Source organism: Corvus hawaiiensis, chromosome 2 (genome assembly GCF_020740725.1).
Source record: "Corvus hawaiiensis isolate bCorHaw1 chromosome 2, bCorHaw1.pri.cur, whole genome shotgun sequence".
Taxonomy (NCBI): Eukaryota; Metazoa; Chordata; class Aves; order Passeriformes; family Corvidae; genus Corvus; species Corvus hawaiiensis.
Window position 1 is genome coordinate 32,894,503 of NC_063214.1, and position 11,400 is coordinate 32,905,902.

At 47.9% G+C, this 11,400-nt stretch overlaps 1 protein-coding gene across 1 annotated transcript in view; it reads right to left on the minus strand.

The window, feature by feature from the left end:
- ITFG2 (integrin alpha FG-GAP repeat containing 2) overlaps positions 1 to 9,065 on the minus strand; it is a 12,315-nt gene extending 3,250 nt beyond the window's left edge. The window contains exons 1-11 of the mRNA XM_048294241.1: positions 8,937 to 9,065; positions 7,546 to 7,641; positions 7,067 to 7,108; positions 6,043 to 6,220; positions 5,615 to 5,754; positions 5,049 to 5,197; positions 3,862 to 3,956; positions 2,015 to 2,065; positions 1,469 to 1,560; positions 842 to 959; positions 97 to 270 (exon numbers count right to left, since the gene is read on the minus strand). Of these exons, the coding sequence (XP_048150198.1) occupies positions 97 to 270; positions 842 to 959; positions 1,469 to 1,560; positions 2,015 to 2,065; positions 3,862 to 3,956; positions 5,049 to 5,197; positions 5,615 to 5,754; positions 6,043 to 6,220; positions 7,067 to 7,108; positions 7,546 to 7,641; positions 8,937 to 9,032 (1,231 nt within the window). The 5' untranslated portion in view covers positions 9,033 to 9,065. The remainder of the gene's footprint in view (positions 1 to 96; positions 271 to 841; positions 960 to 1,468; positions 1,561 to 2,014; positions 2,066 to 3,861; positions 3,957 to 5,048; positions 5,198 to 5,614; positions 5,755 to 6,042; positions 6,221 to 7,066; positions 7,109 to 7,545; positions 7,642 to 8,936) is intronic.
- Positions 9,066 to 11,400: the final 2,335 nt, after the last annotated feature.

Consider the following 11,400-nt stretch of genomic DNA (forward strand, 5'->3'; position numbering starts at 1 on the left):
TAAGAAATACCTGGAACTCTGGTTCCCAGAACTTCATCTGCCAGCAGCCCCTTCCTCTCTTTCTTTCTGTACATCCTCTGCTCTTTCTGCCCTCACCTATACCCAGCTGCTGCAGGAGATTTCCAAACTCCGGGTCACAATCCAGGATTTTCAACAGGTTGGTGGACTCCATTCTCTCCAGCTGCACATCCCAGTAGATGTAGATCTTCTGGCTGAAGCTGACATAAACAAGGCAGGGACTGTTGCTCCCCTCTTTGCATGCATAGAGGCCTGCAGAAAGCAGAAGTGTGGAGATCTGACTACTTCCAAAAGGATAGAGAAAGCAAGCAATTGACATTTCATGACAAGGTACCAAAGCTGCTAACTGAAAACAGCAAGCACCTGGACAGAGATATGGGCTTGGTATACAAAGTCCCTTTGAGAAAATCCAAGAAGCTGTCCTGAACTGCATGAAGCTTGGGGATTTGCAAGCTGCTTCTTGCAGGTCTGAGAGAAGGGACTGAGCAGAGCCAAAGCTCGGGCTCATTATCTCCACTTTAGAACAGCTTAGAAGTCTGCATATTAAAAAAGCGGTGGGCAAGACAAGAGACCACTGCAGCACTTCCAAAAAGGACAAGAAAAAAACCCCAAACTACTAAAGACAAACCTTAGCATCACTTCCTCTCACCCTTACTTTTCCCAGATGCCACCAGAGGAAAGACTAGCTGGGCCTTCTGCAGTATGCACACAGGGAAATTATTCCCCACTGCAGGCAGACAAAGGATTCTCGGTCTCCCCGATGGGGGTAGTAGCTTTGAGGGGAAAATGCTGTGAGGGCTGCCTTTGCAGTCAGGCTTCCCACCTGCACAGAAGGCACTGACGTTCTCATCTGCTTGGAATCTGGCCACAGTCCGGTTGTGGTCAATGATGTACGTCTGACCGTCCCACGCACAGGCAATCACCTCCTCGTGCCCATTGCCCTGCAGGAACCAGAAGACTGCGTATTACACAGACATCACCTACTCCCAGGGACAGCCAAGAATCTTTCTTGCTTGTTCAGAGACAGAACACTAATGTCTAGGTGTCACTTCTGGACACCTCATCCAGACATTTTGCACTTGGAGCTCATCTCTCTTCTCTGTGGCAATCCTTAGGTACTGTAAGAGCTTGTAGACAATCAGGATATTAGCAGTGAGCAAAACCATTCAGCTCTGCAGTAAGATTGAAGAACAGCTGGGGACAAAAGTTTATGAATGGATAAAAGGATGCTGCGTCTAACAGACAGACAGCTCAACCTCTTGCAGCTGGGCAGACTGACCTGAGTGCAGAATGTACTGCCACAGTCAGAACATTCTGTGTCATCCTGAGATAATCCCAGCCTTTTCCAGCTGAGTCATACTCCCTCTGCCCTTCCTAAATTCATATTCACACACACAAAGCCATGCTGAGTTTTTGTCTTCATCTCTCCTAGCCTTATTCAGATACTCACTGTAACATCCAGCTTTTCCAGAGCAAAGAGCTGGTGATCAACCTGAACAGACCAGAGCAGCTTGTCTGCTCCCTCCATGAGTTTCAGTGTTCCTGAAGAAAGAATAAAGCAACTATCTTGAAAACAGTAAAAGGGAGCAAGATGTTTGGTAATGCTAGGCCCTACTCCTTCAACACTTAGGGTTGCTGAGAGTTGGCTCCTAATAGCACAGGCCTGGTCTTGGCTGCTAAATCCATACTGGACACTTGACCCCACCTACCACATTCCTATTACTGTGGCAGTACTGGGCAGGGGGCATTGGCCATGAGAAAGTGGAACATAAACAAGCATCTATCCTCACAGTGCCCTCCATGCCTTCATATAAAATAGGTCAGCAGAAGGAGTCTTTGAATCAAATTCTCTTGCCTGACCCTTGAAGGGTTTCCGAAGCCTAGCTTCCCTTTCTTTTAAAAATCAAAAGCACTGACTCCCTGGTTCCCTGCTTTGAATTGGTGATAGACCTTGGCTGCCCCACAGGTCTCCCTCCAGGACAGTGGCAGGACTTACCATCCAGAGTACAGAGGGCAAAGAGACCTGAGCCACTATTCTCACTGGAGCCTGTAAGTGCAAAAGAAAATTACTGGAGTTGATGCCATTTTATAAACATCATCCCCGCCCTCTCCTGAAAACAATTAAAAAGATCCAAAGCAAGCTGATCCATGCTGCCTCTTTTCCTTGTCCAGCTGTGTGCAGGACAACACTGACAAATGTCACTAGTTAAAGCTGAAGAGGAGAGTCCCCTGACCACTGGGCTGCTTCAGCCCTTCAGCAAACTCTCTACGTAGCTACCAAAAAAAGAAAAGACATGCAAGGCCAAGTTTTAAAAATATGACACTCAGAAAGAGAGGACTAGAGCTGTACTCAACTAAAGCTGCATTTAATCCTTTCAGTAACAATGTAGGAGAGACACTGGCTCCCTGAGGAAGAGCCCAGGAAACCTGGCAGTCAGGGGCAAGCCAGCAGAGCTGAAAGCAAGCAGGCAGTTTCCCCAGAGTAGGTTAACAATGTGAGCCTACCTCCAGTGCCCACAGACAGCTCCAAGTTACAACCCCCTGCACATTCCCGGGTTACAAATCACCCCGTTTCTGCAGATCAGCCTAAAGCAAAGTCCGCTGGTTGAGTGCTTAACTGCCCCTACTGACATGCACCCAGACAGGCTCTGATCCAAGAGATCTGCTGTGTCCCTCTTGGAAACTGGTCAGCATGGCACTCTTCAGCTCTTTATTGATGGTCCAACATCAATGGGCTTTTTTACAGCCTGCTCTTCATCCCTTGTTCTGTGTGCCTCCATTTTTCACAGACATCTCTCAATACATGCAAGGCTTCATATGCAGTGAAATAATTGATTTCATGCTCTGTTGACCATGTTGCTCACAGCAGCATCAGAGATGCTGGAAACATGACAAGCTTAGGAACTGGGCAGGAAAGGTCCTCTAAGGAAGGGGAAGAGGCTGGGGTTCAGTGGATTGCTCTTCTCCAAAAACTCTTAATTACATTGGACAGGCTGAATCATTCTCCGACAGCACTGCAGGGGGCAATACTTGGGCACAGCAAATGCAAGAGAAAGTGATCGCCACTGGGAGTTTTCTGCCTTCTATTATGCCCACACACCCCAAGGGTGAGTGAAAGGTGCTTACTCTCCATAGGTACCAAAGGAGGATTCAGCAGGAGCACCAGGCACAGGTCAGAGCACAAGGAGTTACAGGAGGGAAGCAGTGGCAGCGGGCAACCAAAGTCTGGACACTAGAGCAGTGTGTCAGGGCTGACAGAAGCTGGCAGCTGTGCAGATTTTAGATACAAGAGCTGAACACAGCACAGTGGAAGAAGACAGAGGACAATGATACAGATGAAATATGGAAGCAGCTCTGGAGAGGCTGGGGCCTCACAGGAGAAGGAGGAGCAGCACATAGCTACCAGGAATTGAGATTCAAATGCTGGAAACCAAGAACGAAGATGAGGCTGTGGGAGAGGAGAGATGCATGTAGGAAATGAGAAGGAGGCATCAGCTGCAGCCATGCAGAAACAAGGATCAAGGACATCTGTAGGAGCATGGCACAGCAGCCATTCAAACTGACTAAATGCAGGTCAGCAGAGGCTGCAGAGAAACTCTTGTGCTGAGTGAAGGATAAGGGCTACCTAGGAAAGGACAAAGGCTGTAAAAAGCTCATGTGCAAATATCCAACTGTCTTTCTTTGGGAGCCGGCTAAGAGAAGCCAAGATCCCTCTGTTCCTGCAGCTGCCTCTCACTGCCATTTTTCTACCACAGGAAATCTGATTTCATCCTGGACTGACATACTGAAAAACCATCAGGGGCAGCTGCTGGGCTGGAGATTCCCAAGCTGCTGATCTCTCACCTCGGGCAATGCTACCAATCAGATGAGTGGAGACATTCTTGTTGTGAATCCGTCCAGATGTTTGATGTAGAATCACATCTCGAACAGGGGCCTCACTGGGGAAAGGAGAAAGATAACAGGGAAAAATTAGGGAACCACGCCTGGGACTGTCTCAGAACAATCTCAGGAGCAGAGTATTCCAAAGCTCTACAAATCCAGGCACTGACAGAGTTTGTGAACAGGTTTATCCCTTTAATGATAAAGGAAAAAAATGCATGCCAGCCCAGGTAGTAAAGAAACTCATCATCAACGTTTTAAAAAAAAAACCAAAATGATTTGATGCATCAAAAAAAAAAAAAAAAAGGAAAGAGCTCAAAAAAACCCAGTAAGGCCTGTATTCCAGTGAAGGAAAAAAAAAAGACCATTTTGTCTTTACTGTCATATAAGCCTGGCTGCTTTTCACTCACAAAGTGTCTGCCTAGGGTTGAACAGGTTGGTGAGAGACCACATCTGGGCCTGACTTCTGGTTAGCAGGGTACCATTCCACTAAGTTCTCTAAGACATCAAGGAGACTTGCCTAGCTCCTCTCCTGCTGCAGCTTTTTGTGTCTGCCTTGAAGTCTCACAGAACACCACAGAAGCACCCAAATTCCCCACCAGGGTTCTTCCAGCACCAAGGCAGTAACAAGCACCTCACTGCTCATCCTGATTGCTCTGGTTGTGATTTACAGCGCTGGGTGCCAGGGGTCTCATTAGGAAAACCTCTAATTGCCTCACCTGCAGAAAACAGGTGAATGAGCCCAGTTTTATCCTGGGTTTCAGATGAATTTGGTTTGGCCCAGTCTCTCAGTTGTTACCCTGCAATCTGATGACCTTCCTTTGGAGGTCTAGGTCACTCATTTCCCTACCTTAGCTCCCAGAACCAGCCCCCGCAGTGAGCTGGTTTTGCCACTCTCCTTGCCCAATTCAAGAAGAGAGTGGGATACAAGGAAAGCAGCACTATTCATCTTTGCGACAGACACATGAAGAGTGTTCATGGAAGCTTGGGTACAGGCAGGCTTAAGTGATGAGCTACCAGCAGCACAGCAGGCCACTGAAGCAAGGACAGTGACAGTACCTCCCACCTCACAACAGTGGTGTGGTGGCAGTCCCCTGGAACACACAGCTACAGTGGCACCTGCTCACGTACCCCTGCAGGAACAGCCTCACCTGCTCGCGGCAGATCCGTCCCTTCCCGCGGCTGCGTCCCGCTGCTCCGTGTCCCAGGTGCACAGCAGGATGGCGTAGCCACAGCCGGGCTGTGACACCATCAGCTCTGGTGAGCCACCAGGGCCTGGGTTCACAGACAGGCTGTCCACCTACAGCGGCAGAGGAAAAGCAAGGATAGAGTCAAGAACTCTGAAAGGTTTACAGTGCTCCTCTAAACTAAATCTGAATATGGCAAATCTTCTGAGAGAGCTGAGCAGCAGCTGAACAAATTCAGCTGGAAGCAAAATGTCCAAGTTCAGTAAAAGGTTGGTTCCCTACCAAAAGCCACTTTAAAACACCACTGGTAATTTCCACTAACGCTCTCTTACTGGGCAAGAGCAACTGTTTCCCAGACCAACCCACCAGCTGCTCTGCATGTACAGAAAAACCACTGGGCAAATCTTTCAAGTCATCAACATGACAATTGTTTTGTTCATAGGACTGAGATTCTGTGCTTCTTCTCTTGAAAAAGCCACCTCTTGAAGACTGTGTGGCAAGTACTGCTCTGAACATCCTTTTTTCCTTACCTGACCTTCTAGAAGCCATTTCTTCAACAGGATCAATTGCCCAGAGACATGGTCTGAATTCTCTGATGAGTCCTCCCAGCGGAACGCACGGACCACCCTGTCAGTGTAACCCACCACCAACTCACATTTCCCATCTCCATCTGTAGGGAAGAGAGAGAGACAGAGGGACTCTCTCAAGCCCTAAGAGCCCAAACATGCAGAAACCACTCTGCTGGCTTCTACAGTTAGCATCCCTGAGGATCCCAACCCTGTAATGAAAACTTGCACTTCAGAAACATTCATGAAGTTCTTGTTTCTCTCCTTCATGACTTGGCTATGGTTTGTTGGAGTATCTGTTTCAGCAAGACAGTAATTTCCTTCTGCAAGTGCCCCCAACATCACACACAAACTCCTTCACCTTGCATTCCCACACCAGCTTTGTGGCTCACCAATGTCATTGATGAGCATGACCTTGGTGTTGGCAGGAATGTGCTGCTTGAACACTGGCTTCTGCTCTTCTGCCCCTGCCAACTCATGGTGGCCTGAAGCATCTGGGTGTTTTGAATTCAGAGAGGTCAGGTCAAAAAGATGAAACCAGCCTTCTGCACTCACCGCCACCACGAAATTCTGTGAGGGAAGAGAAAAACCTTTTGATTCTTCCTCTTTTAGAAAGTGCAGAAGCTGTCCCACAGCAGGGCAAAGGAAGACACAAGGGTAGATCAATCAAGATCAATGCCTGCTACAGAGGGAACAAGAGGTTTTTGGCCAGCACACAAACTACTCTGCTACTGGCAGGGTCCAAGCTTCTTGTTCATCTTTGTCAGACTGTGGTATCAAGCTGATATGTGTGCAACCCTCAAACAGTGCGTGGCTTTCTCAATGCCCATGTCAGCTCTGCTCCCCACTGAAGCAAACACAGCTACACTATTTCGGGCAGGGTGCCTAAACTGGGACCTTTGGACTCATTGGTCCTGGCTAAACCCCCAGAAACAGCAATCCAACAAAAGGAGTCATAGTAGATCCGGTGGAATTTGCTTGGGAGTCCAGACTATTCTGTGTCTCAGTCTTGTTCAGATGACCTTAAATGCACACAGCCAAGTGGCAGAAAGACCACGGCCCACAGCAGACATCAGCACAAGAAGGGCAAAAGCCACAGAGCAAAAGGAGCAACCCTCAAACCACCAAAGCCTTGTGGTGCTCTCACAAGGGCAGATGGAAATCAAAAGTGCTCTCTGAAGATAGGATGGATTCCCTTGATCTCTAAAACCCACATAAGGCTCACAGAAAGATACCAGTTACATATAAACAGAAGAACAGTTTAAAACAGTAGTGCTAAAACTCAGAGCAAAGATCCTGGAGACAAAGCACCAGCAATCTGTCCTCCTCCACACTCAGCACATGACATGACCTTAATCTCCTAAACAGCTCCCACATGCCCTACAGACACAGCTGGGAAGGTTTGGCTCCTCTCACCTTTCCTTTATTGCACACATCTCCCACACCGACACATGTGAGCTGCAAAAGAAAACAAGGCCATCCATGAGAGAAGGCAACCCAACCCAGCACCCTGGGATAAACTTCTGCTCTACCCCCTCCCCTCTCACATAAAGCATCTCTTGAACTCCAAACAGCCTTTTGAAGGACAAACAGAGCAGAGTCAAGGGACAGAAACATAACTGGTCAGAGCCCTGGGGCAAAACCCACAGTGCTCAGAGCAGGGTAAAGGTGGGACAGAAGGCCAGTTTCTATGTTTGTCCATTGATTTCCTCATCACTTACAGCCCATGGGGCTGTGGGCAAAAGCAGGGTCTTGAATAATTACATGTAAGACATCAGAACCAGTTCTGGCTGCCATTCCTCTCTAGCCTACATATTCCTAGGCAAAGGACAAGGATAGCTGGCTGCACATACACCAAAAGGCCCAACCATTTAGAAATTTTGTCAAGAACTGACCATTCCTTGGCAAGATCGCACAGCCCAGGGCTTGCTGTCATCATTCTTGTAAACATAGAGTTTTCCACTGGTGTCTCCCACCACGAGTTCATTCAGCTGTACAAGAAAAGTAGGAAGAAATCCACAATTACATTAACAGTATTCCTTCAACAGCAATAATCTCAGAATTCATATATAAAAATCACTCTCTGGGAAGAAGCAGCAAAACAAAACAAGTTAAAGAGACAATCTGGAATCAAAATGGAAGGCCTGGGAAAATATACAAGCCCTAATTTTATTCTTGCAGGTAAAAGAGATGGAGAATGGCTCCTTAGAGCAACATCCCATTACCCACTGCTTCTCCACTCACTGTTTCAGAGTCGTGACACTGACTGTTTTAACATCCTGCTCAGCTAATCATCATCACTCCATCTTCCATCCTTCAATCTAGATTGACTTGAATCACCTAAGGAAGATGATGGCAATGACAAAAATACAATCATCCAGGAACAGGATGACAGTGCAAGAACACTTTCAACAGATTTACACAGGATGTTCAATCTCACTGCTGAAGGGGTAAGGGGTATTTCAGAACGGTGATTATTTCTTTGAAGAAGATTTCTAAAAATCACCAACCACCCATGCTGATGAGCCTACTCCCATCATCCCATCTCCTGCATCATGCCTCTGTATTTAAATGGTGTGCATATCATAACTCCCTGCACACCTTACCCTATACAACATAACTATTAATGGAGAAATCCCTTTAATCACCTATTGCATTGCTAGCCACTACACCTCTCAGGATAAGGCTGTAAAAAACCTTGACTGTTGAGGAGAAGAAACATTTCACATATAGCTGGTTAAGCTAACCTCTTCCTAGTTACAGGCAAATCAAAACCACCCATTTTTGGGGCTGATAGCAACACTCTCAATGCACATCCATCCATCACACGGGTCAAGAGACACCGAGAACTGGCTCTACCCTGTTTGTGATCCGCTTTGCCCAGCAAAGCACCCCTACATCCCCACCACTGTGACAGGGGAGTGTCTGTCTCCCTTTGGGAGCAGAAATTGGCTCTGCACCACCCAGGCCACACCAGGGGTGACCAGCACGCGTAATGGCGAGGGAAGCCCGGACCAGCTGCAGCCCGGCAAACATTCCCTTTGCAGGGGAACTCCGGGGAGGCTCTGACCAAAGCCCTGCGTCCCTCACACCGCTCAGGCGCCCGCCAAGCCCCGTGTGCCACCCCGGGGGCTGGAAGCCCCGCCAGCTCCTCCTGGCACCTGCCCTGAGGCCGCCCCAGCCGCTCGGTGCTTCCCCCCAGCCCCGTCTCCGAGGCGGCCCCGCGGGCACCCCCAGCCGGGCCCGCTGCCCCGCGGCCGCCCCGCCCCGGGCTCCGGGCTCGGACCGTGTCGTTGTCGGCGTCCCCCAGGCAGATGGCGTGCGGGAAGAGGCTGCCGGCGAAGTCCAGCGCCACGCACTGCACGTAGCTGACGGAGCGCATCCCGCCGGGCCCGCAGCGCAGGGAACGCCGGGAGCGCGGGGCGGCGCCGGCAGGAAGGCGGCGGCTGCCCCCGGAGCGGGCGGCTGCGGAAACAGCGCCCGCCCTAAAGGAGTCACACACGGAGAGACAGGCGGGGGCGGCTTACAGAGTCAGTACTGTAACTGTTTATTTTAAGCATTGGCTTTTTCTCTATAAGGACATACATAACGAAGTTCATAGCTGAGGTTTACATGCATGACCGCACTTATAAACACCAGTTTGCCACCTTCTGCCGGCAACCAGACCCATTTGTAAAGACAGCATGGAGCATCCTTTCAGCTGCCTGAATAGGGCATGTTTAGGGTCCTTAAGAGATTTACATTCTCAAACATTTCATAGTTTATGTAGTAACAACGAGGGCACGGCGGTACTTTCAAGACCGCTCACACTTAACCACAGATGCACCATTGACTAGATTTTTTTAGATGTGCCACAGAAATCATCTCACTTTTTGCTTTCAGAAACATGTACAACTATCATGCCTGTGGGAGATTTTTGAAAACTGTTGTTCAACAATTAGGAATTTAGCATTAGGGCTTGGCCCTATGCTTTAGCAGCAAAAACAATTTCAGCCACAGAGGCTTGTATTTCCAGTAATAATTAGCAACAAATCAAGGTATTTACTTGCTGAAGAAAAAGTACTCTGGCTTGGCATTCCTGCCCCCCTCCTTAAATGTTTTTCTAGGTCTATAGATCCCTGCTTGTAACTCCAATTGACATTCACACAGTGTTGTTTCCCAACAACACTGAGAGAGGTGGTGCTTTGGTACAAGCTTTTCACATCCATGGGGCTGTTATTAGTCAGAGCTCATGAATATCACCTTCATTACCTGGCACCCCCTAAGGCTTTATTAAGCAAATGAAATCAGCGTTTCCTTAAAAGAAGTGACCTCCCTAAGCCCTTCATCCTGCCTCTCTCCTATCCCGCCCCCCGTGAGGTTCCGAGCACTGCTACCCTGTGCAGAGTGCTGCAGCTCCCAGCCTTCTAACCAAGCTGCAACCTAGCAGCAGGTGGTGAATTTGGTATCTGGGGCCCAGGGGCAGGGCAGCACTCCAAACAGCCCTCACACCACTTTGGTGACAGCTCCAGGGCCCAAGCTGGGGTGGCACTGCTGCAGGACAGGTACTGGCACTCCCCCAGCCTAGAAGAACCCCACGAGTAAGTGCTTACACAGTACTTCTGTTTCAGCAAAGGAGATCAGGAATTCACGTTGTATTACATGTTAAAACAGGGATACTCTCTGCAATATACACACAATTCCAGCCCATGGCATGCCATGCAAAGACATCTTTTTCACCATAAAAAAGTCCATTTATTTTGATCTGAGAGGAACAGATTTTCTACTTTCCTTCTGGAGAGCAGGCAAAACGATGCCCCTTCTGCCCCTGTCTCAGAACAGGACACTGGCAATGCTGAATTTAACACCACATGATAGGATAAACAACAGTTGAGTTTGAATACTATGTTCCATGCCTTCAGACAAACAAAAAAGCCCACCCCAACCAAAAGCCCCCACAAAATTCAAAAGCACACCCACCCCCAAACAAGACACACAAACTGCAGAAAGAAGCAGAATACTGAGTAATAGCTTTCTTGTGAGATCTGGGTAAGCAGATATTAGAATCACTCAGGAGTCTGTAGTTCATTAGAAGTATTTGCAATATGTAAGCCATTACCACTTACTTTCTCTTCAAAGCCAGTCACTTTCAGGTATATTGGGTTTTTTTCCCCGGTCCAGTTTTACAATGTGGTGGGTGAAGAGGAAGGTTGCAATATGAACATATAATAAGCCCTATGTATAGGTTACAGACTTGCTTTTTGCAGTTTCCAGCAACATGTTTTTTCCCTTTTGCAAATATATGGGTAAATACTATATCAAATATTGTGGGAATTTTCTGTGGTAACAAACAAACAACATAGAAAAATAATCAGGACACTGTGGCTATGTGGACAAGAAAACACTGAATGACCAAAGGACAGTAAATTATCTCAATTCCATGCAAATTCCAATAAAAACCCACGAAAAGTTCTGTTTTCTTGAGTTTAATTGGAGCTTTATTACTTAAGCTGTGACTTCCCAGTCTTCACCTTCAGCAATTTGCAAAGAGGAGGCATACAAGAAAGGTTACAATACTTAATGGAAGGGACTCCCTACTGAACAGGGGGGAAAGAGAGCAATCCCAGGGCAGAAGAACTGGGAGCACCAATTTGTTCTCAAGTCTCATGTGAGGACTCCTGGAAAAAGCTGATTACTTGAAGGAAATCAAGGAAATAAATTTAGAAAGCAGAACCTGGGATTAAAGTAAGCTGGAACCAGAAAGAAACAAA